Below are 27078 nucleotides of genomic sequence, written 5' to 3'. Positions count from 1 at the left end.
TATGGTTTTGTTTTATATCAATATATATAATAAAATCGTAACTGGTCGCTGTCTGTACATGGAAGATATGTAAGAAAGACTACTATAGGGGGCTTTTATGAACGCAATAGAACCCAAATAATAATAATACAATATGTGTACGTTTGTGCACGTTCATCTCAGAAACGGCTTAACCGATTTTAATGCGTTGCAGTTTGCTTTATTTAACATTTAGTGTTTGATTTATATCAATCGGTTCGTAAATAAAAAAGTTATATCAATCTAAAGAATCACATATAAAATGCTATAAAGTAACCGATCAGTTGAATTGGCTGAAACTGTTTTTAGTACTTTTTTATATGTATTTTTTTTTTATTGGATGAAAATGGAGTGGTAGCCCCGTCTGCGCTAATGGGATACGCTGGCGGGGCACCAGTGAAGGGTGATCAATGAGGATGAAAACAGGCCAGTTAGCCCATCATGATGAATTCATCAGGAATTAATCATGATAGTTTACAGTGGGAACCGCGAGGAGGTCGACCTGGTTGGGTATATTGCTAGCAATGGGATTCTCAGTCTCCATTACTAACAATCTCTTTTTCCCCGTTTTTATATGTATTGTGGTTTTTGAAAAATCTGTCTACTGGTGCGAAGCCGGGGCGGATCGCTAGTATACAATATAATCGCTATGTAGTCCCGGCATAGAAATACCTAATCATGATCAACTATCATTATGTTAGCATGTTAATTAGTTCAAATTAGTTTTATTAGTATTATATATTTCCTATACGTATAACATATTATTATAACTTTATTACTGTTATTGTAATTAGGTATACTTTGTACGGTTTTCGTACGGAACACTAAGAATTAAATATAAAGCTTCCAACAAAATTATAAAATACACACGCACAAAGCTCGCTTGACGATTTCTCAGTATCAATATCTGAGAATCGTCATTCTAAATCTATTTCTACTTAGAAAACACATTGCAATGGTTTTTCACTCAAGCGGAAATAATTAAAGTGAAATAGACAAATATGTGCGGGGATTTCCCGCGGGATACATTTCAATGGAAGATCCGTATCATTGCCCTTTACATATGGTATAATACAATTCATTATTTTACTTTATATGCATCTGATTATTGCTTGGGTTTTGCCGACGTTTGAACAGGTTTCTGTACTGCGATTATAAGTTATGACAGGAGATTTGGCGTAGTGTAGCTGTATTAGTTGGTTTTTTTACAACTAATGGACGGAAAACAAGTTAACCGTGCGTCCGATGGAAAGTAGTAATAATTGATTATAGATATTAAAAAAAAAACATGGAGGACACTAACGCTCACGCTGCGTCACATATTGTCGTTCCTGAGAACTAAAATGTTACGCTTGCATACAAGAATCACAGGGAATTTTACTGTCAGCATTAAAATCGGAACATTTATGCAAACATCGCGGCTTAATGGCAGAAACACGAATGGAACACAAGTACACATGTTCTGTACAAGATCCGTTAAAAAAATTTCCTCCAGGTAAAACTTGATATTTATGTTGTAAAAACAAAAGTAAAGGAAACGAGAAAGTTTAAAAAAGTAACAAACAGTCATAAGTTGAATAAATTAAGTTTTAAATTAAGTTTATTGAATTAATAAGTTAAACAAATTAAGCAGAGAAACTGTTTCACAAACAATTTGTATTTTTTTTACAGGTTTCAGTGGACGACGAGGTTAACCTTGTTCTACTTCACGTTAGAATTAAATGCGTTTACAGTGACATTACATTAGTATAAAATACGTATATCTACATAAGTTATTTTATTAGAATAGAATAATTGTGACACATGTCAATAGATATTTCACATATATAAAAATTCGAACTAGCGACTGGTGGCCAGTATATAACAATTAGTATATACTAGTTTTAATCCACTGTATTGCTTGTCTGAATTGGTATTAAAAAAATCTAATGTACCATATTTATCAAGAAAATTACGACCTAATATAAACAAAATGTTGTCCTGTAAGTTTAAGTTAAATTGCCAAATTAAAATATAAACAATACGCTAGTACGAGATATATTATATCGTTATTCTAATTATATTCAGGCATAATAAAAGAAACATACTCGCTTAGCACAATGCACAATACATAATAACAATGCTTGGTAGAAAATGAAAAAAAAAAAAAACATTTAAAAGCAAAATGTAAAACACCGAAAGCACTGAATGTGTAAAATAGCAAACAATACAAAGCTAGGGGCTATGTAAATGAATAATAACCGCAAACTTTGTATTTGATGCCATAAAACACATGTATTTAAGTTACATATATAAACAAAAAAAAAAAAACAACACAGCAACAATATACCAATACGAGTACATGTATGATAAATTTGCATTCGGTTGCTTTTTTTTTTATAAAATTTTTCGAATTTCAGAAATAATATGCACCATGTTTTTTTTTTCATTAATGCAATCAAAATATGTAAAGCAAATATGACAATAATTTTTTTTTTATACAACTTAGAATGGCAAACAAGCTAACGACCCACTTGATGGAAAGTGGTAACCGTCGCCTATAGACATGAGCAGTACCATGGACATAACAGAGTATACTGTTTCGCCCATGATACCCCCCATGCGTTGCCATTGTCATTAATGTCATTTAAAGTCTAATTTGATATCATAAAAGTAATTGAAAATAGAAAACAAATCTAAATTTATATTTAAAGGTACATATTATTTACATAATTATTGTTATTTATAAATATTTCACAATGTTTCTATTATAATTTACTTAATAAAACATAACTTCATCTAATTTATGAAGTTTAAGATAAGACTAATCTGATATGTTTATTACACAAAAATATAAAAAAAAAATAACATTAATTGAACAGATTTTAAAACAACAAATAGCATATTGTTAACGTTTTTCTTTAATTTCCAATTTACATATAATAATTAAATTTTATTGACAAATAACATAATTTATTTTTAATTTTACACACACACACATATATGTTTAAATATTACGTATCAATATGTAAACATGAACTAATCACTCACCTTCAGCCATCACCAACAAACACGGTCACTAAATCACTAAACGAACTTCGACAGCGCGAGAGTGTCATCCACTCTATTGAAACCCTGTAAGCGTTATAATTGTATTAACCTATTATCTTTACTACACTCATTTCACAATTGCATGCAGCGATTTTAATTTTAAACTTTATACAGTGTGCAATAGGGTCGCTGTTAAAATACTCCTGTACCTAGTAACGTTGTGAGATAACTTTATTTAGTCAGTACAGTACTGAATGTTCTAAATGTCTTCTTGATCCTTATGGGCATTTCCTGAAATATTCCATGCATCTATCTCATTTGCTAACTACCATAGACAATGTTTTATAAAAGTCACATTAAATGTTCCATTTTTTAATTTATTCCTTATGCAGTGGAATTTAAAAGTAAATTAATTTGTATCAGTATTTATTCTTAATATATCGATTGTATAAATCATTTGTCTATGTAACAAACAAAACGAGATAGGTAATAAAATGAATGTTTACAATTGTCAATGTTTACAATTGTCAATGTTTACAATTGTCAGTATTGATGATGAACTGTCAAATTACAATATATACTCGTACACGAAACAGTAGAATCTTTTTCGATGACCTCAGTGATGCAGTTGTACTCTCTCTCTCTTTTTGTCTCTCTAATCCCCTAAATAATAATCTCTAATTAATAGAGCATTAACTCTAATCTCTTATTAACTCTAATCTAGCTATGATCGTGAAGTTAATCCGTAAGAATTTCGAAATTTGTATGTATGAGTATCCCTGTTTGTATGTCTAGATATTTTTACATACAAAACGTGGATTTCTCAAGTGGGAAGAACAATGGAATAGATCATTTCTGGGTAGTGTTTTACGGTAAAAAATGGCCAAAACCGGATTCAATTTAGTACGTTACTGTACTAAATTGAATGCGGAATTTACGTGATTCTGAAACATTGAATTTACTGGGTACAGAGGAATAACACCTGAGTCCTCAGGAATGGCAACGCATGGGGAGTATCATGGGCGAAACAGTATACTCTGTTATGTCCATGGTACTGCTCATGTCTATAGGCGACGGTTACCACTTTCCATCAGGTGGGCCGTCAGCTTGTTTGCCATTCTAAGTTGTATAAAAAAAAAAAAACATATATAGATATATAGATAGATAGACAGAGAAAGTCTTTAAAAATGATTGTTTCAACGTCAGTGGGAAAGCCTTGTCAGAGGTATTTTCTTACAATTTGACAGATCTACGAACATTAGACATAATTGGGACTCTTGTACTAGTCATATGTAATAGTAATTAGTACATAATAACAATTTAAATATACAGACAGACATATTAAATTCTATTATTGTTAAATTCGCGAATAATTTTAGCTTTTTCATTTATATATTTTGTGAAAACTGCCTCTATCAAGGCAAACACCTATTAAAGATAAGAATTGGTGTTAAATATGAATGATAAAGACTTGGTGTGTATAAATGTAACAAACGTAGTATTACACTGAGATAATAACTTCTGATATACCGAACAAATATTAGTGAATTTGCAACGTCTGTCAAGAGATTGTTTATACACTTTCGTGAAATGTAACGAGTTTTATGAAATATATAATTTTCTCGACGGTTATCCATGAGTCGCACTGTTGGGCATTAGCATAAGAAATAGAATTGTCTTACTATTATTAAACCAAATACTACATAGATTAACCCTTCTTTGTATAATGGTAGAAATTTCCATCATAACATTGAATGTCCAAAAATTATATAAAAGAACAAGTACACTTTAAATTGATCGTGTCTGGACACCTTTTTAATGTCCATTGCAGAGAAAAAAACATAGCTGTCAAATTTATTTATTAAACATTTTTCCTTTAATTTTGAAATATGAATTATATCACGTTGAATTATTTCCCCAATAAAAAAAAAACATGCAATGAGGGGTTAAGGATAGTAATTTAGTAACTGCGGTTCTAATATACATTTTAAATGTTACCTGCGTACTAAATTTCATAAGAAATAGTTAAGCCGTTAAGGCATGAAGAGGCAACAAATAAACAAACTCACTTTCAGATCTGTACAGATATTATAAATGTGAAAGTAAATTTGTACGTTTATTACTTTGATTTTTTTTTTTGGTATCTCTTAATTTCACTATGAAATCTGCTTTACACATACTATAGGTTTAGTATGGGATCCCATAGGTATAGGATGGAGAAACACTACCACTTCTTATCCAGTGCAGTGAAGATATTCCAGTTACGCGAACCGATACGACAACATAACCTTCAAGAAAAGAGCATATTCCTTTTTAAATAGCCGGCAGCACACCTGCAATGTCGTTGGTGTTGTGGGTGACCATGGGAGGCGGTAGTCACTTACCATCAGGTGAGCCGCATACTCGTTTGCCCACTGTGTTGTAAAAAAAAAACGCGAACAAAGTCGCAGTTAAATGCTAGTTTTAAATATCAGTATTTATCTCAATGAATTATAATCTAGTTAAGTAACACTTCTTTTTTAAAGGTGGTTAAAAAGTTTCATTTATACAGAACATACTAATAACTACATTCCAGAATATACAAGTAAGATTAAGGACATTTATCAATATATATTATTTAAATTTACGTCAAACAACGAAAACGTTCGGTTATGTAAGATTTTTTGACATATCCATATTTTAATGTCTTATTTGACATAATTGTTTTAAATATTTTCCCATATAAGTAACATTTTACTCGGACTATTTAATTTAATAATTAACAATGTTTATTTATTGAGCGTTTCACAATGAAGGTGAGTTTACTAAAATTTCAATAGGTAATAATTACTCTAATGGCTCGTGCAGGAAAATCGTCCTAAACGACACACTGTTTAGGACTCTTTTCCTGCAAGATCCAGGATCGGCAACGTGCGGAGGATGCCGTGACAAGATATCCAGGGGGGGCGGGAAGAGGTTGGCAATTGATTACATCATTTATTGGATCATATACGTGTGGTCCGTTGGCCTATTTCCCGTGAAAAGTGCATGGTATGTGAAATTCGAATAAGTGGCGTCTCGTATTCTCTAATTGCATTATGTGGACGTTATGCAGTAGATATTTTTAGGCGACCACAACTATATTGTAGCTCATTTAGAAATAATAATTTTTAATTATTTTTCAATCGACTTCAAAAACAAGGAGACTCTCAATTCGACTGTATTTTTTTTACACAACTTAAAATGGCAAACAAGCTGACGGTCCACCTGATGGAAAGTGGTTACCGTCGCCTATAGACACGAGCAGTACCATGGACATAACAGAGTATACTGTTTCGCCCTTGATACCCCCCATGCGTTGTCATTCCTGAGGACTCAGTTGTTATTCATCTGTACCCTGTAAATTCACGCCATATCCCACCCTTTAAACCGAAACACAGCCATGCAAACACAACTGCTTTACGGTTGAAACACGAATGGGACAGAGGTATACAAGCAAACGACTTGTGTACAAAGTCTTCCTCTGGTATTTTCTTTATATCTGTTACCTCATGACTCCAATAGTTGTAAACCGATTTGTAAAATTATTTTAATTGAAAGGATATATTTATAGATCGATCCCATAGAATTTTTTTCAAAAGCATTTCGATAGTTGAGTTTTGAAGTCAAAATTGTTTTCTTTTTTTGTGATAAACAATCTTTAATTATTAATAGTCATGTATCAGTTATTTACATTTATTATGGGTTAAAAATGGTACAGAAACTGTGTCAAGGTTACAGTACATGCTGGCAGGGTGCCATGGAATGATGATAGGTAAGAATGAGGTCAGTATATTTATTTATTTAATTAGTAATGAATCCATCGCATAACCACGATTGTGTCTAGGGGTCTGCGTGGAGGTCGACCTGAAAGAATAATATACCCTACATTGTTAGCAAGAGGCCATCTGTCTTATTAACATTCCCTTCTGATATACCGATTACGAGAAACAATTAAATAACTTCATCAGCATCTCAGACATTATGCGTCACAGTTTTTTTTTGTCAATGAGTGAAAATGGTATGGTAACCCCGTCTGCGCTAATGGGATACGCTGGCGGAGCATTAGTGTAGGGTGATAGATGAGAATGAAAACAGGCCAGTTAGCCCATCATTATGAATTCATCAGGAATTAACCATGATAGTTTCCAGGGAGAACCGTGAGGAGATCGACCTGGTTGGGTATATTGCTAGCAATGGGATTCTCAGTCTCTATTACTAACAATCCCTTTCCCCCCTATGCGTCACAGTTGAACATAGGTTTTCCCCATAGATTGCTATAAGGAATGGTTCGGAGCCACCTGTCTCTATTGAATCTCTGCAATGCATTTGAGGTCATGACTCCATTTAGTAGGGGTCGAATTACATTGTATTTGCCCGTACGGAGTCGTCAATCAAGAACTGTACTTCTAACTTTAAATGACTAAATCATCGTCTCAGCAACTATCTGTCCATTTCTGAAGATGAGGCTTCCTCCATAGACTGTTATAAAGAACGGTTCTGTCTCCCTGCTATGCATTTGAGGTCATCACTCCATCTAGTGAATGGGATCGTCCTACACTGCGTTTACACATACGGGGTCGCCACTCAAGAATCTTATTTACAACAGATCATGTGTGTCCCGGCATAGAATAGGCCACCCCTTCTTTTCCTTTTGGTGTCGTAACAGGCAAATAAGGGAACATAGTAACCTTTACTTTTGTTAATTCAACTGTTGTTGCCAACCCGCCTGCCAAGCGTGGCAACTTTTGGAAAAAACCCCCAGTGGAAAACACCATAATAACTTAATACTAAATTTTATTTATTTCATCTTTATTGATCACGTCACAAAAAAAAAATTGACAGTCTGTAAATTGATTTGTGTAAATTTAACGTTTATTACACAAATTTATTCTTAGAAAGAAAGAAAGAAAAAAGTTAATTTTTTTCAATATTTACCCTATTAAAATTACCAAAAAATATACGAAAATAATTTTCTAAATCGTCATTTTTTGACTACGCCTATTCCTAGCCATTTGGGGAAACAGGGGGGGACATGACGTGATCCTAGCCTTAAGGTCCTAATAAAAGTTTTTCTGAGACTCATCTAGATTTAATTTAAATTGTAATGTAATCATAGAGTAGGTATTATAACTTGTTTCATTGGAAAGAAAATTATTAAAAATGGAATACATAGGAACAGAGATTTATAATGTTTTTTTTTTACCACGAGGGCTATGCCCACATCTGTCAAAAATGTATTTATCCAAACTAATAATATATAGATAAAAAAATATACAAACAGCATTTAGAACTCAGAGAACAAGTAGACAGGTAGATACCTAATACAATATCTATTGACAGTGTTGAAAATAAAGTTGCCAGTTTTCCGGAGGGAGACTTTGTACAAAAGTCGTTTGCTTGTGTAGTTCTGTCCCATTCGTGTTTCTACCGTGAAGTAGTTGTTTGCATAGCTGTCTTTCGGTTTGAAGGGTGGGATATGGCAGTGAATTTAGAGTACAGAGGAATAACACTTTAGGCCTAAGGAATGGCAACGTATGGGGTGTATCATGGACGAAACAGTATACTCTGTTATGTCCATGGTACTGCTCATGTCCATAGGCGACGGTTACCACTTTCCATCAGGTGGGCCGTCAGTTTGTTTGCCATATATATATATACCTTGCAAACAAAGTCATGGTGTACATAGTAATACTAAATTAACATGTTTACTACTGACGTGTATAACTTTACTGGTTCTATTAAAATTATTATGATTGGTCTTTGTACAACATTGTATTTAGTTTAGTATTCTTATATATATAATAATAGTGTGATAACAATAGTCTAATATTTGCTTTCTTTCACGAGAGACTCATGTTTATTAATGATTTGATAAGGAGTCATTATCATCATTACTACCCACACATCTATTGACTGCTGAGTATGTATTCTGGTAACTGTGCTATGCCACGATGCAAGGTCTCGAGTCTGTGTCGAAGTTTCTTGCTGACCAGTTTGACAATATCATTCCACTTTCGATAAAGAAGATTCTGATAAGTATTTCTAGTAATGGGAACTACTAATTGCTAGTAATATAACTTAACAGGGGGGAAAAAGATTGTTAGCAATGGAGTTTGACAGCCCCATTGCTAGCAATATACCTTATTAGGTCGACCTGCACGTGGTTCCCCCTGGAAACCATCGTGAACAATTCTCGTTAAATTCGTCACGATGGGCTAACTGACCTGCTTCATCCTCACCTATCATCCTTCACTGATGCCCCGCCGGTGTGTACCGATAGCGCGGGTGGGGTCACTATTCCATTATCATTCATTAAAAAAAAAATAACTTAACAAGTCAATCTTCATGCAGTCTTTCTTTTCTTTAAGACATCTCGAAAAATTCCTAGTGAATGTTACGGCGAGAAATCTGATCTGGTTTTCACCTATCGTCACTCAATGGTTTCCTACCAGTGTATGACAAAGCTACAGGAAATGTTATCTTTAAATTTTCATTCCATTAAAATGCCCCATCTGGCCATTTGGCTGGCAGTTTACCTCATGTTCTATATTATAAAATTTGATAAAGAAGAAAAGGAATATTTCTAAGTAAAATGTATATTCTCTATACAGTCTACTAAATCTTTACCTAAAACAAGAGGCTACCGGATTGAACAGTTTCCGAAGAAGTCACCGAACTTGGACCAGACCATCAGTTCCCCGGACATACCGGCGGAGCGAGTAGCCAACTTAAAGAAGGATAAAGAAAAGGTGGAGCTCGGAAGATCTCCACAGGACGCGCACTCTGCATCGGAGTCTCGTTTGGTAAGTTTATTTTTTATTTTTTTATACAACTTAGAATGGCAAACAAACTGACAACCCAGCTGATGGAAAGTGGTAACCGTCGCCTATAGACATTAGCAGTACCATGAACATAACAGAGTATACTGTTTCGCCCATGATACCACCCATGCGTTGCCAATTCTGAGGACTCGGGTGTTATTCCTCTGTACCCTGTAAATTCACGCCATATCTCACTCTTAAAACCGAAACACAGCCTTGCAAACACAACTGTTTTACCGTTGAAACACGAATGGGACAGAGATACCCAAGCAAACAAGTTTCGTACAAAGTCTCCCTCTGGTCATTGTAACTTGCAATAAGGGTCTTTTTTACGTCTTCAAAAAATTGTTCTGGGGCGTTACGTAATGGATTGTCATCTAAACCAAATATTTTTGTTTTTAGAGACTCGTATTTATACAGTAAATATAAACTGTAACGCCTTATAAAATTTTATACTAAAACTAATTGTCTTCCATTTTGCTTGCAGTTAAACAAACAACATGATATAAAAGAGGAACTTCGAACAAACCAATCAATTAATATAAAAAATCAGACTTCAATTCCGGACAGCTCCGGGGATATGGCTCAGTCGTCAAGTCCAACCAGGGATGGGGTAAGGAGATGTGCCAGGTTATTCATGCGCAAAGACCATGGAACAGATGGATCAGTCAAGAAAATGGACAAAGGAAAGTGCATATGCCCTAATTTGTCAAAGGTGATTATAAAAATAATTCTATTATTTTATTACAATTACTTGCACGAACAATTTTGCGTGCATAGACCAGAGGGAGACTTTGTACAAAAGTCGATTGCTTGGGTACCTCTGTCCCATTCGTGTTTCAACCGTGACGCAGTTGTGTTTGCATTGCTGTGTTTCGGTTTGAAGGGTGGGATATGGCGTGAATTTACTGGGTACAGAGGAATAACACCTGAGTCCTCAGGGATGGCAACGCATGGGGGGTATCATGGGCGAAACAGTATACTCTGTTATGTCCATGGTACTGCTCATATCTATAGGCGACGGTTACCACTTTCTATCAGGTGGGCCGTCAGGTTGTTTGCCATTCTGTGTTGTATAAAAAAGAAAGACTAGCTATAAATATAACAAAATAAAAATATTTTTATAGTTTAAAGCTCCTAAGAGTCTGCTTTTGTTTCAGAAATCCAGATCATGTAAGTGTGTTATAGTAATAGTTTCAAGTATCTATATATGCCCCTCAATGGAGTTTTATATTAGAAGAATAAATTCTAATTTAGGCTCCCCCATGGGCTACGACATTGAGGACCCCCTGTCGCGACAAATCCGCGAGGTACACAATGAGACGCGAAAGAGCTCTCGGATCATCCGCGACTCGCGAGCTCGGCTTTTGGAAATACAAAAGGTATACTTAACTTCAGTTTTAACTATGAAAAAGCAAATTTATAATTGTAGGCAGTGTCCGGCGAGTTTTGTCTCCAAGATCTATAAAAAGTTTTTAAGCATAACCGACGAATGTGATTTAGCCATTTCTGAATCAGTTGTTAGATCATGTGAGACGACGCATTTAAACAAGTTCATTGATTATCACCATGGACCTTTAAGCGGATATGGGCGTCCTATCACAAGATAAATAAGGTCATGACAAAGTTACATATTTCACAATACACTGATGGCAATGAGCCATTTATTAACTTAACAACTGATAAGAGATGAGAGATGTTTTGTCAATATCTTACATTGTTCAAAATATTTGTAGTCGAATTCAGTACGCGGCATTTGGGTACGGAGGCATACCATTACAGTCCAGGGGGAAAGGGATTGTTAGTAATGGAGACTGAGAATCCCGTTGCTAGCAATATACCCAACCAGGTCGACCTCGTCGCGGTTCTCCCTGGAAACTATCATGGTTATTTCCTGATGAATTCATCATGATGGGCTACCTGGCCTATTTTCATTCTTATCTATCACCCTTCACTGGTACTCTGCCAACGTATCCCGTTAGCGCAGGCGGGGTTACCATACAATTTTCACCCATAAAAAAAAACACTACAGTCTTCAGGAATAGCAACACGTGACTGGTAGCATGGGTATCACAACATATTTTATAACGTACCTATTCATGTCTACAGGCGACGGTTACCACTTTTCATCAGGTGGGTGGTCAACTTATCTGTTATTTTAAGTATTATAAAAATAATTCAGAACAATGCGTTCGCATATCTACTCGTACAAATACGTTTTGCTTCGTAAGAAATAAATTTTTGCTTCACAAAAACCAGCAGCTTCTATCGTCACAAAATTAATAAAGGATCAATACGAGATTAATTTTTTTTTTTACAAAAATAATGTTATATGACAGTTCAGAATTGATCTCACGATCGCCTAATATAGTCAAAAAAATCCGAATAATTCAGAATCTATGTCATTTAAATGTCGCTTCAAACGAGAAGGAAATGAGAAGCGCTTTAGTGTAGCTAAACGGTTGTGTGTTCACATATTGCATGCAAAAATTGTAAACTGTTCTACTCGAAGGGCTTCCGCTGAAAATTAGCGCTGTAACTTCTCAGTTGCAGCATAACGCTGAGCAGGGACCATTTCGGCAAACATTACCTATTACCTTTATTTCCTATATATGCTATATTTGTATGATTTTCCTTTGTGAAGTATAACAATGTTTACTGAATAAATTATTATATATTTACTGATTTCTCTTAGTACTAACTTGATAATGTCCGCGACTTTGTCCGCGTAGTATTTGTTATTCCTTCGATTAACATGTTTGACCTTCTTATTGTAGTGAACTATGTCTGGGAGTACTGGACCAAAATTACCAAATGACGTGTCGTTCTCACTCTTTGTCTTAGGTCAAAACGACTTTACTTAAGTAGGTCGTGTACTAAACTGTATAAGTTACTATAGTTTTTTAACAATCCAATGGGAATTCTTTAATTTTCCGTGATTAAAAGTATCTAAAAGGTTGACCGGGTATGTAAGCATGGTGGTATTATGCAAAATTTTATTTAAATCACTTGGAGATTATCGGTCGTTTCGGAGATTAGCCCTTACAAATAGAAAAATCTATTTCACTTCAAACTTGGTTTTTGGCGTTATTTTTGCTACGTACAGACATTCGATCTTTACAGTTTTATTATATGTATAGATTTGTAATATAGAAAGCAACCCTGACCGAAGCCGACGTAAGGGAACTTGGAGAGAGAAATGAATTGTTGCTCCGTGAGATGGAGCGTTTCGAACGCCTCACGAAGATCGTGCAGCGACTGGTGGGTGCTGAAGTAGCGGAATTGAAAAAGAAAAATGATTGTCCGTGTAAAGAATATATACCTGGCAGTATTGACGGTTAGTATTATTAGGGCTCCGGACTAGTTTCCCCATCCTCCCGCAAGAGGGTGTGTGAGATCACGAACTGGTTAGTATTGTATATCTAGTGAGGGGTTATTATACTGCATTTACTTGCGTCATTCAAGAAACTTTTTACTTCATCGGATGTCGATTCTTCGAGCTATGTGACCAGCTTATTGCGTTTGAACTTGCTTATCATTGACTCCTTTGGTTCTTCTGCTGTTGTCTGCATTTCGTATTCTATCACGCAAAGAAACTTCAAGCATAGCCCTCTCCATAGCTCGCTGAGTTACTTGAAGCTTCTGCATATGGCCAACTGTATAGGACCATCGGCTTGATGGAGCGACGACCTGAAATGCATTTTTTTTAATGGGTGATAATGAAATTGTAATCCCGCCTGCGCTATCGGTATATACTGGCTGTTCACCAGTGATAGATGATTAGTGAGGATGAAGAAGGTCAGTTAGCCCATCGTGACAAATTCAACAAGAATTGTTCACGATGGTTTTCAGGGGGAACCGCTTGGAGGTCGACCTAATAGGGTATATTGCTAGCAATGGGACTGTTAAACTCTATTGTTAACAATCCCTTTACCCCCTCCTGAAATGCATTGGAGGGAGTTATTGGATGCAGATGGCTCGGGACCGTTCCTTATGGGAGTCTATGAGGAAGGTCTATGTTCAGCAGTGGACGGATAATGGCATGATGATAATGATCAGTGAATCATCTCGTCGCCAGATGCCAGTCGCCAGTGGACAGTTAATGGTTGGTATGCTAATAATGATTATACATCTATTTATACACCTACCGAATTTGTTATGGGGTAGACAGAGAAAACAGAATGTCTACTTTTGGAGACTCTTGATTTCTCCACACTTATAACCTATACAGTATGACCTAGAGAGACAATAGAAGAATAGAAGAGAATAGAAAACATTTATTGCTAGTAAATACACAATCACAATATAAAATATAGAAAATACATATACAAGAAGTAAAAGGAACTGGCTCAGCTAATGCTGTGAGTGTACCAGCGAATTGTGAACAGTGATGTGGAAGTTAGGAAGTTAAGGTCTCTAGGTTATTTTGTTTCAAATATATACTAAAACGAGTACTATTGGAGAAACAAAATAAAGGATAACATAACTATCGGCAGTATCTGATCGTCAATATGATTTTTTTTATACAACTTAGAATGGCAAACAAACTGACGGCCCACCTGATGGAAAGTGGTAACCGTCGCCTATAGACATGAGCAGTACCATGGACATAACAGAGTATACTGTTTCGCCCATGATACCCCCTAATGCGATGCCATTCCTAAGGACTCAGGTGTTATTTCTCTGTACCCTGTAAATTCACGCCACATCCCATCCTTCAAACCGAAATACAGCCATGCAAACACAACTGCTTCACGGTTGAAACACGAATAGGACAAAGGTACCCAAGCAATCGATATTTGTACTAAGTCTCCCTCTGGTAAGATTAGATGCGATTTGTGCCTTTGCTATTGCAAGCGATTATGAACTGTGGTAGTAGTTTGTATATAGATAGACTGTACGCTTATTTCCCAAACTTGTAGTTTAAAAACCGTGCCACCTTCATAAGAATGGTACACCGATGTTATATATTAATTGGGCCCAAAAATTAACAGTGAAAGAATTTAGCTTGTTTCTCATTAGAATATATAAAATTTCCCAAAATAAAGAGCCACCCGAAACAATTTTGTATCTTCTACAGAGCCACCATTTCATCATGGGATGAAGATGGATCATCCTACAGTGCTCCTGGCTGGTGGACCTTCAAACGACGTTCCGGGGCTAGTTGTATGCGGCCCTCCAATACGCAGCAAATCTGTACGTCCTCAATACTGTATTCGATGGAAAAACTAAATTCAAAATCGACTGTAGAAAAAAAAATATGCAAAATAATACATATACTGCAACAAATATTGTGTTTCCTTTGATCTTGTAATGTTAGTTTTGACTTTTTTTTTCTGGTATTAAAATATAAATTGACTGAAATAATTTGGTTAGAATTTAAGATGTCATCTTCGTTATTTTAATCGTATTCTCTATTGCTAAACATGAGACTACCGCAAGATACCAGAGAGAGACTTTGTACAAAAGTCTTTTGCTTGGACACCTCTGTCCCCTTCGTGTTTCAACCGTGAAGCAGTAGTGTTTGCATGGTATTGCTTTGGTTTGAAGGTTGGGATATGGCAGTGAATATACATGGTACAGAGGAATAACACCTGAGTCCTCAGGAATGGCAACGCATGGGGGGTCTCGTGGGCGAAATAGTATACTCTGTTATGTTCATGGTACTGCTCATATCTATAGGCAATCGGTACCACTTTCTATCAGGTAGGCCATCAGCTTGTTTGCAATTCTAAGCTACTTAAAAAAAATACTGTACCAAGTAGTTATTTACAGTTAAATGGGACAGAGGTGCCCAAGCAAACGACTTTTGTACAAAGACTCCCTCTAGTAATAATATACTGTTACATCTACGAAGTAATAATGGTTCTGTTTTTTTAAGGAAATAGATCTGACACGGAAGCTGAGTGAGAGCTACGATATGCAAGAAAAATTGGTGGCCGATAACGCTGATTTAGAAGTCAAAAGGTAAAGTACTATATTATTTGTTCATTGCAGTGAATGTGTTAGTAAATTATTTCAATTATGCCGTCGTGTAGGTTTCGGCATAGAATAGGCCACCCCTGTCTTTCCGTGGGTGTCTCTTAAAACACCATCAAAGGCCTGACTGCGGTTGCCAGCTCACTTGTCAAGCGTGACAGCTACTGGCAAAACCTCTTAATTATGGGGAGGCCTATGTCCAACAGTAGACGGATAATTGCTGAGATGATGTTGGTAATGATGTCACGCATAGATCAGTTTTGGGAGCATTTTAATTTATGTTTATTAATCTAATTATACTACATAATATTTATTGATATTATTTATCATTATTTAGTATTTAAACTCTTTTTTATGAAGCCAAAATTTTAATTATAGTTCAACCTATTAATTTAACTTGTTTATAGCATACTTTGCCGTGTAGTCCCAGCATAGAATAAGCCACCCCTTCCTTTCCCGTGGGTGTCGTAAGAGGCGACTAAGGCAAGGCGAGGGAAGGACAGCAGCGTTCCTCTTAAAACGTCTTTGAAGCTTGACTGCGGTTGCCAATCCGCCTGCCAAGCATGGCAACTATGAAAACCCTCTAAGGGAAAGTTATGTTCAGCAGTGGACAGTTAAGAACTGATATGGTAATGCTAGTGATAGCTATATGCAATTTTTACAATAACGTAATTATATTTTTTACAAAATAATTTATTCATACTGATTACGTTATTATTAATTTCTGTTAAAACCTTATTTTTAGCTATAATGTTTTTATTTTTTCTTTATGGAAAACAGTTTTGAAGTATGTCAATAGATTTTAAATTAAGAATTATAATTCAAGATGTTTTCTGTCAAAACTTATGGATCCAAGCTAGTTCACAAAATTTTCACAAATATGAACAAATAAGAGAAGGATATACGAAACAAAATGGATAAATTAAGGTGTGTATTAATTTATATTGCAGGTACATACTGTACAAGGAGTTGATGACGAAAGATCAAAATCTTGAGACGTGTCGTGCACAAGTGAAGAGACTGCAAGGGGAACTGAAGTTGATGAGTAAAGAGAATTATTTACTGCACGAGAAATTAAATAGAAACAATCCGGAGGTATATATTAAATATTACACATTCCCTGTTGCAATTTTGTTCTCACAACGACAGTGGATTTCAAACTATTTCATTTTATAAAACATCTCTAATTAGTGTGATATGAAGACGCTATACGCGTCAGTCTATTTCTGCGCTCACTTTTGCTAAAGTATCTGTATTAAAGTCATATAATTGGTTTTATATGACTTTAATACAGATTACATTACATTACATTACATTATATTACATTACATTACATTACATTACAGAAAAATACAATCGCACCTGTGCGCAGTCAATAGATTGATCAATAAGTAGTAATTTTGTAATTTAATTCTTTCCATAACTAGTATTGTGCGATTGAAAAAATTAAACAAAATAAAAATGGATGAAATTATAAACTCTATCTGTTACACTACGCGAGGATCAGTGCTCTTTACGGTTGAACTGTAACGCTTTTTTATTTTCTTTCAAAAACTATTTATTTAAAAACAATACACATGCTTTTCTATAATACTCTGAATCTAGTACCGTCAGTTCTTATTCTGTCTTACTTAATTCGCCTTTAATACATGTTTGTTTGTTTTATTTGTTTTATGCAACTTAATATGGCAAACAAGCTGGCAACTTCCCTGATGGAAAATGGTAACCGTTGCCTGTAGATATCAAAAGTACCATGAACATAATAGAGTATACTGTTTCGTCCATGATACCCCCATGTTTTGCCATTCCTGAGGACAACACACTAGTCCCATTCGCATTTCTACCGTGAAGCAGTTGTGTTTGCATGGCTGTTTCGGTTTGAAGGGTGGGATATGGCGTGAATTTACTGGGTGCAGAGGAATAACACCTGAGTCCTCAGGAATGGCAACGCATGGGGGGTATCATGGGCGAAACAGTATACTCTGTTATGTCCATGGTACTGCCCATGTCTATAGGCGATGGTTACCACTTTTCATAAGGGCCGTCAGCTTGTTTGCCATTCTAAGTTGCATTAAAAAAATTAGATAAGCCCTTTATATATAGCCCTTCTATAATAGTTTTACTTATATATCTTCCATGTACAGACGGCGATCAGATGCGATTTTGTTATATGTATTTGTTATATTTTTTATATGAATGCTCACAGCGATCAAATTGACATCAATTTTGGGGTCCAACAACACACCAACAGCAGATATAGCTTATTACGGAAAATCTTAGACATAAGTTCTTAATCTACTTATTATTCAGATAATCTTACTGTTATTGTTAATGATTTATTAAATATTATAATAGTGCATGTGGTGTTCACGTATAAAAGATTTTTACATTTGGCAAAATTATTTTTTGCGTTATTAAGTTGCATGTAAAATGTAAAAGTTGTATGTGAACCTTATTAAATAAATAAATAAATATGTATTGATGTAAAATTTGTAAAGAATTTTAGTATTGATATTTAGAGGTTGGTTACAATTTAACAGATTTAAATGAGATTTAATAGACGGGTACTTTGCATGCCAGTTTACGTATGCAAGATGACAGTGTGCAGTTAAAGTATAGTATTAAATTATCAGGCTGTGAAATTGCAAGGCCGTGACAACAAAGAGATACCTCGGTGTGGTCTAAGAAGACGTAGGCAATTTAGTAATGATTATCATCTCATAATACGATAATAGGGCCACCGTGAAATTGCTTCTATTCTATTCATGGTAACATCGAATAACATGTGGGAATTGGGACACATATCTCTCGTGTGAATCAAGTATCAAATACATGTTAAACTTTCCATATTTTATGAAATGTTTTTAGCAATTTTATTAAGAGTGAATAAATATTTTCTAATATTACTAGAGATGGTAAACGAGCTAGCAAGCTACTTGATAGAGGTGCTAATCTGCATTTTGGGGGGGAAAGGGATTGTTAGTAATGGAGACTAAGAATCCCATTGCTAGCAATACACCCAACCAGGTCGACCTCCTCGCGGTTCCCCCTGGAAACTATCATGGTACTGAGGCATCATTCATGAATTTGTCGTTTCTGAGTAATATTTTTTTTTGCTGTGTGAAAATGGTATGGTAACCCCGCCTGCGCTAACGGGATACGCTGGCGGAGCACCAGTGAAGGGTGATAGATGAGAATGAAAACAGGCCAGTTAGCACATCATGATGAATTCATCAGGAATTAACCATGATAGTTTCCAGGGGGAACCGCGAGGAGGTCGAAATGGTTGGGTATATTGCTAGCAATGGGATTCTCAGTCTCCATCACTAATAACCCCTTTTCCCCCGAGTAATAAGATTAACAGTTTTTTACCATATTACAATTTAAACGGAATAATAACTAAGTGACCGTATAGTTTCGGCATAGAATAGGCCAGCTCTTCCTTTCCCGTGGGTGTCGAAGAGACGACTAAGGGAAGGCAAGATATAGGTAGCAGCGTCTCTCTTAAAACATCTCTAAAGCTTGACTGCGATTGCCAATCAGCCTGCCAAGCATGGCAACAACTGGCAAAACCCCTCAATGGGAGGCTTTGTTCAGCAGTGGACAGTTAAAGGCTGGTATGATGATGAATAACTGAGAATTACAGCAGGAATGGTAGCCAATTACATCCTCTAGTATATTAAATTGTACTCGGTAATTTTAGGTAGTAATTGCTTTAAGCTAAGATCAAAGGAGTATGTTTTAAACAATCGTCTTTTGGTTGTTAGGGCGATGCAACTGCGATGAATCAGGAAATATTTAAACAAGAAACTGAAGCGTGTGCTTGTAATCAGGTAAGAGTAATTGAGATATAATCTTGATTAGTATTTATAATGTTTTACTGAACAAGGTGTAACTTGTGGAGTCCTATATTACTGCTCATTTGAATAGATCGCCCATTGTTTTCTCACTGTGATTATTTCTTGAAATTATTTATATTTATAATAAGTTTACTATTGTAATCTTTTGGAGGAAACAATAAAGAGTATCTATCTATCTATCTTTATATCTAATCCCGCTACCGTTATTAGGTGTGCGACTGCCAACACTCGAAGGTCGATCACCACAATTACTAGCAAAAGTTCCACAATCTTCATGGTAGTGTGTGTAATGTTTTTCTTTTTATTGATTTAATGTATTTTTTACGTATAATTTTAAAAAATATCAGCATTCAGCACTCCTTCTCGGTATAAACTATAAGTGTGCCAAATTTCATACTCCTCCGTCCGCGCAATTTTCGTAAAAAGAGGTACAAAGTGTCTGCTTAGTACAGAACACTGCGTATGTGTATTTAATGTATGTAGGATAAAAAGAGAGGGCCCTGGTTACCTGTAATACAGGTATTCTTATACCTATCTCAGGCGCAAGTCTCTCACAATTATATTTATAATTTGATTACTTTAATATAAGCATGTCTCGTTGTATCTCACTGTGATAAATTGTGAAAAGAAAATAAATCTATTTATTATTAAAAAAAAAAAAAAGATTTCAAACTATTTAGGAAAGTTAAATTTATAACACGTCATTTGTGGTAACATCATAGAGTCAATAGCAATTTGCTAGAATAAAGAGTAACACTGTAGTGGCAATTATATGTTTCTTTTAGAAAGAAAAAGTGGACGCAAGCCAAGCTCAAGCGTTAGTCGAAAAATTGGAGGGTTACAAGGTGTCCACACGAGAACTAGTAAGCTATTCGTACCTTGTATTATATCAGCTGGTTACTGTCCACTGCTGAACATAGCTTCCATCATATGGGGGTTTGCCAGTAGTTGCTACGCTTGGCAGGCGGATTGGCAATCGCAGTTAGGCTTTGGAAATGTTTTAAGAGGAACGCTGCTAGCCCATTCCTTATCCTCCCTTAGTCACCTTTTATGATATTCACGGAAAAGAAAAGGGTGGCCTATTCTATGCCGGGACTATACGGCAATACCTTATATTACTCGCAAATAATTTGGCTTTCTACAGGTGAAAGAATTTTTAAAATCGATTAAGTAGTTTTTCAGTTTATCCATTTTAAACAATTAAATATATATTTGTAAATCACCGTGTCTTGGTAATCCCTTATGGGTTTCCGCGATACAGGTTCGCCTAGTGCGGGGTCCAATGTAATCAGTTTGCAAATTTTTTTATACAACTTAGAATGGCAAACAAGCTGACGGCCCACCTGATGGAAAGTGGTAACCGTCGCCTATAGACATGAGTCGTACCATAGGCATAACAGAGTTTACTGTTTCGCCCATGATACCCTCCACGCGTTGCCATTCCTGAGGACTCAGGTGTTATTCCTCTGTACCCAGTAAATTTACGCCATATCCCACCCTTCAAACCGAAACACAGTTATGCAAACACAACTGCTTTACGGTTGAAACACGAATGAAACGGAGGTGCCCAAGCAAACGACTTTTGTACAAAATCTCCCTCTGGTAAGAAATAAATATAAACAAATAAAAATATATCAATCTTTCCTCTTTTTAAAATTAGCATAGGAGTATAGACGACACCATTGCTTATTACAGGAGAAACAGCTCGGCGGTTTGGAGTTAGAAGTTCGCCATATCCGAGTGGAGATGGATGCTGTAAAGGGGGCAGCGATGAGTTCATGCCGGGGCGGCGGAGGGCAGAACACTTGCTTTGAGCAACCGGTAAGGCATTTTTATTGATGATAATGGAATAGCATATATCAATGTCTCAGGAAGTCCTTCAAAAAAATAGGTAAAGGGTCAGTAACACGCGCGTAATGTCCCTGGTATTGCAGGCGTTATAGGCTACGATAACCGCTTACCATTAAGTGGGCTGTATGCCCATTTGCCACCTTAGTGGTAACCCTGCTTACCCGGCTCGTCCTGGCTTCGCACAGGTGGACATTTTTACAACATTTTTCATTTTTACCTGTACCTACCTAGCTACCTATTTCATAGATGTGCCCGCCCCCACTTATCCTTATTCGGCACCGCTAAAATAGGTACGAATAACATGTATAATGCGACAGCGTTATTTTTTCTCTTTCTATGAATTATTAAATTCGTAATAGCTATTGAATGGAATAGCCGATTTGAATAATATGTTTAAAAATATAAACATAAAGCAATAATTATCGCTGACAAATTGCTTTAATCGAAGCAAGTCCAAAATGAAATGACCGCATGAATGACATAACAACATGTTTGTACTGTCACACAATATATATTTCAAAATGATCCGCCATTTATTAAATTCATATGTTACAAAAAATGTGATAAATGAAGAACTACTCAGCCGATTTTGTGCAAACTTCACATAAACCATCTACTAAATAGTCCGAACAAAGCCTAAACATTTAGTTTGGATAGGTGAGCCCGTTCTTGAGTTATAAAATTACAACGATAAGTGGCATTAATTTTTATATATATAAATAAATGTATAATCTCCCATAAATGCTGTAAAGAACTCGACTGTTTCCATATACTTTCGAGAATTTAATTTGATTCTGGCTTTTCGAATTTTACTGGATTTCTTAGATACAATAATTTCTTTAAATTACCGCCGAGAGCAAATGTCTCACAATACGTGGTGGAAGTCCCTCCAATCTTACCAATATAAAGGAGTATTATTATGCAGTACGGGGATGTAATAATAAAGGGTCCCGGTTTATTTTATGTTTTCATGGAAATTTCCGGGAACGCTTTTAAGTGGTTGCCTATTTCACATAGTCCCTATGCAAATTTGAAGATGGTTTTGCATTAGATTAAACGATCATATAAAACATGGGTGTCGATTTATCATTTAAAATTGTCGTCGTAAAATAATCAGATTTGTCATTTGCCACTCAATTTCTAATTGACTTTATGGTTTAATTTCTCTTATTTATCTAATGTGTGGTCCCGGCATAGAATAGGCCACCCCTTCCTTTCCCGTTTGCGTCGTAAGAGACTAAGGGAGGGCGAGGGATGGGCAGTAGCGTACCTTTTAAACATCTCTAAAGCCTGACTTCGGTTGCCAATCAGTCTGCCAAGCGTGGCAACTACTGGCAAAATCCCTTTGATTTCATTCTATAAGCTATTTTAGGAACATAATCTATGAGTATAATTTGTCGAAAGTAAAGCCGAGAGTGCTTATACTTGAAATAATAACTTTGTCGTAAAAGTTGAGGTTTTTTTTTGGTGTTATAAGATGTATTCTTATAAAATGTTAACTCTTTTCTAGGCTGGCGGTCCTCCGGTGCCTCCGATGAGCAGAGCTGTAAGTAAATCCATGGCATAATCTTTGGTAATTAAATAAACAATGTCAAAAGCAAGAAAACCCATTAAAGATGAGACGAGTTTATGAATAATGTCCAACTTTTTTATATCATATATATATATATATTTTAATTTACTGACAATATGTATTTTTTTATTATTGAAAAAAAGAAATATTTTTGAATAAAAATATTAACCATACTGGAATCAGTATAACTTTATTTGAATAAAAACATTTAAATCTGACTAGATTGAAGCATTTTTAAATAGTTATTTTTTTTATTATTCTATTGCCTATTCGTAGTGACAATTTAAGTTTACTTAAATATTATATTTTCTTATTACGTTCTTTATATAGAAAATACTTGAGGAAAAAATATAAGAGAAGTGGAAACAATGTCTTTTTTATATTTCTTTTTTTTGTTTGGTATTATTGTTATAACTGTGTGTAACTTTATGTACCTTTTATGAATGTTGTATGAGTTAATCAGACACGATACGTGGTGTGTGTATAAAGAAAAATATATTTAGCTACTCCCAAAGTCCATGCGCACAAAGCCGCAGGAAAAAGATAGTCAATTATTCATGTTTATTACCCGACTTGTTTATCCTTAAACAGTATAAGACAAAGTTGCTGTCAGCGCCCGTTTTTCCACTTACACTGGGAGCGGTGATGCGGTTATTTGGTATGATGTTGGTGGTCGAATAAATATATACTTTCTTGTTGTTTTTTCCTCATAACATTCTCACCTTTCGATGGTTGAGAGTTAGATCTATCTATCTATTTAAGCGCTGCGCTCTTGTCGGTGGAGCTCTTGCCACTCACTACGATTTTCAGCGAGTCTCTTCACCTCTTGATACGACACGACACCAACTCCTTCCTTGATCTGCCTGATGTCTCGGTGTCCCTCTCCCCCTCCTTCCTTCTATCTTACCTTCTATTATAATGTTCATAAGTTCGTCGTGTCGTATCAAGTGTCCCAACATTTTTCCCCTTCTGTCCTCAATAGTTCTAATAATTTGTCTTTTTTCCTTAACCCTAAGCAGGACCAGAGTTAGATATAAAGTTATATTTATTTACATATTATAGGTATATACTATAACCTGCCCAGGAGTATGAAGAATAATTGTACCAAGTTTCGTTAAAATCCGTCGAGTAGTTTTTGTTTATATAACGAACATACACACAGACAGAAAAAGAATTACTGATTGCATTTTTGGCATCAGTATCGATCACTAATCACCCCCTGATAGTTATTTCGTAAATATATTTCATGTATAGAATTGACCTCTCTACAGATTTATTACAAGTATAGATAGATAAACAAAAGTAACCCCTTTCTTCTCCTATGGGTGTCGTAAGAAGCGACTAAGGGACGGCGAGGGATGGGCAGCAGCGTCTCTCTAAACTAAAAACTCTAAACGGCTGACATGATGATAATAATGACATAAAAAAATAAAGTTAAATAAAAAAAATAATAAACCTGTTTTTTTTTTATACAACTTAGAATGGCAAACAAGCTGACGGTCTATCTGATGGAAAGCGATAACCGTCGCCTATAGACATGAGCAGTACCATGGACATAACAGAGTATACTGTTTCGCCCATGATACCCCCCATGCGTTGCCATCCTGAGGACTCAGATGTTATTCCTCTGTACCCTGTAAATTCACGTCATATTCCACCCTTCAAACCGAAACACAGCCATGCAAACACAACTGCTTCACGGTTGAAACACGAATGTGACAGAGGAACCCGAGCAAACGACTTTTGTACAAAGTCCCTCTCTGGTAAACCTGTTTGGAATCTGTTAAAAAAAACATTGATTGTTGATTAATAAATCTCATTCATTTGTCCGTAATGCAATTGATTTGTCAAACGAACTCCAACGTAAGGGAACGGTTTGCGTATTGAATTCGCCGAATGCCACCCGACCGCCCACCACCACCGTCCACCATCCATTCGACATTTCATAGCCAAATGTTGTTTAAATTTAAATCGTAAACGAACACGCCCGGTTACGTATTAAGATGGGTTCAGAATCTCCGTTAATTAATTACATATTTAGTTGTTTTTTTATTTAAATATACTTTAGTATTTTTTTTTTCGATGAGTGATAATGGTATGGTAACCCCGCCTGCGCTAACGGGATACGCTGGCGGAGCACCAGTGAAGGGTGATAGATGAGAATGAAAACGGGCCAGTTAGCCCATCATGATGAATTCATCAGGAATTAACCATGATAGTTTCCAGGGGGAACCGCGAGGAGGTCGACCTGGTTGGGTGTATTGTTAGCAATGGAATTCTCAGCCTCCATTACTAACAATCCCTTTCCCCCCAATATACTTTAGTTATAAGGTATCTTTCGATCACGCCAGATAATTACTTAAATTTTAAAAGGGAGAAAAGGTGTAATGTAATCATTATCACAGTATAAGCTTTTAAATGTCAATTGCTGGACATAAGCTTCTCCCAAGGGGGGTTTTGCCAGTAGTTGCCAGGTTTGGCAGGTTTGGTAACCGCAGTTAGGCTTAGAGATGTTTTAAGAGGGACGTTGCTGCCTATCTCTCGCTCTCCCTTAGTCGTCTCTTACGACACTCACGGGAAAGGAACGGCCTATTCTATGCAGAGACCACACGGCTGAAAGGATATATTTATAGATTAGTTCCATAGAAATATTATCGAAATCGGTACAGTACTTTAATTTATAAATCAACTGGTTTTTCCATAATTAAAGTAGATTTTTTTTCGTGAAACACTTGTGTTACTATGGTACACACACGAAAGAATGTATGTTACTTTTTTCATGTATTGTCTTTCATTTTGTGTTTTTTGTCTCTTTCTTTTGTGCATTCTCATCTGTTTTATTTTATACAACTTAGAATGGCAAACAAGCTGACGGCCCACCTGATGGAAAGTGGTAACCGTCGCCTATAGACATGAGCAGTACCATGGACATAACAGAGTATACTGTTTCGCCCATGATAACCCCCATGCGTTGCCATTCCTGAGGACTCAGGTGTTATTCCTCTGTACCCAGTAAATTCACGCCACTGTGTTTGTTCTTATTTGTACGCTTTGAATAGATATAAATAAATCATCTATCTATTACTTCAATGAATATTTTCTTCAGCCAGTGAGTACAATGTAAAAATTGTACTACCTTTTTTTCAACGCCATGGCGTCTCATGTTGGTAATCTATTATTCATTTTTTGCTCCATCCAAAACATGAGTAGGTATAATCTGTTATCTCATTTCCTGACAAGTATACGTAATAAAGTGGTTATTGCTCACGGGAGGCGGTAGGTGGGGATATTGTTAAGGGCGGCTAATAGGTACAGCATGTAATCCGATGCCCATTGTGTGAGCTATCCCATTTCTCCATGTTACGATGAGATACGAGTATATTATAATAAGGGCACAAAGAGTGCAATTTATACGGCATCGTTTACAGACAGCCTGCCATACGCAACTAGCCCTTTTGTTTGTTCAACGTACGTTGTTGCTGAGAGCAGGTTTTTAATATAGCCCCTGGTAACTGAAAGTCTGTTTCAACAGAGTTTAATAAATTTGTAAATAAACGAATAATTATTTTCTAAGTGTTTTGGATTGGCTTGAAGAGATCTCTTTTAGAGATAAAGCTACAGTTGCTAATAAGTTGTTAAACTAATCGCTGTATCTTTTGTTCAAGTGCAATAAAACGAGTGATGCCGCGAAATACAGCTAATATACTTACAATCCCTATTGTAATATTATTAACCTAATTTTTTTTACTTCTATATATAGTTGTGTAGTCCCGCCATAGAATAGGCCACCCCTCCCTTTCTAGTTGGTGTCGTAAGAGTACTAAAAGTACTTAATGGTAGAGGGATGGCCAGCAGCGTCTCTCTTAAAACATGTCTAAAAGCCTAACTGCGGTTGCTAATCCATCTGCCAAGTGTAGCAACTACT

General features: G+C 35.8%; 2 protein-coding genes across 3 annotated transcripts in view; one reads left to right on the top strand and one right to left on the bottom strand.

The window, feature by feature from the left end:
- LOC113517846 (uncharacterized) overlaps positions 1-3139 on the bottom strand; it is a 73050-nt gene extending 69911 nt beyond the window's left edge. The window contains exon 1 of the mRNA XM_026902583.3: positions 3049-3139. Coding sequence (XP_026758384.2) covers positions 3049-3058 — 10 coding nt within the window. The 5' untranslated portion in view covers positions 3059-3139. The remainder of the gene's footprint in view (positions 1-3048) is intronic.
- Positions 3140-5726: 2587 nt separating this feature from the next.
- Positions 5727-27078, top strand: part of LOC113517841 (paramyosin-like) — a 31846-nt gene continuing 10494 nt past the window's right edge. The window contains exons 1-13 of one of the 2 annotated variants that reach the window (XM_026902577.3): positions 5727-5843; positions 9681-9872; positions 10378-10605; positions 11051-11063; positions 11148-11272; positions 13044-13227; positions 14971-15086; positions 15772-15857; positions 16820-16964; positions 19637-19702; positions 20515-20592; positions 21425-21550; positions 23091-23126. In XM_026902577.3, coding sequence (XP_026758378.2) covers positions 5838-5843; positions 9681-9872; positions 10378-10605; positions 11051-11063; positions 11148-11272; positions 13044-13227; positions 14971-15086; positions 15772-15857; positions 16820-16964; positions 19637-19702; positions 20515-20592; positions 21425-21550; positions 23091-23126 — 1401 coding nt within the window. In that variant the 5' untranslated portion in view covers positions 5727-5837. The remainder of the gene's footprint in view (positions 5844-9680; positions 9873-10377; positions 10606-11050; positions 11064-11147; positions 11273-13043; positions 13228-14970; positions 15087-15771; positions 15858-16819; positions 16965-19636; positions 19703-20514; positions 20593-21424; positions 21551-23090; positions 23127-27078) is intronic. The other variant, XM_031911509.2, reaches the window with a different exon arrangement.

This window comes from Galleria mellonella, unplaced genomic scaffold (assembly GCF_026898425.1).
Source record: "Galleria mellonella isolate WM207_F2 unplaced genomic scaffold, CSIRO_AGI_GalMel_v1 utg28, whole genome shotgun sequence".
Lineage (NCBI taxonomy): Eukaryota > Metazoa > Arthropoda > Insecta > Lepidoptera > Pyralidae > Galleria > Galleria mellonella.
This window is presented reverse-complemented; position numbering and strand designations above follow the sequence as displayed.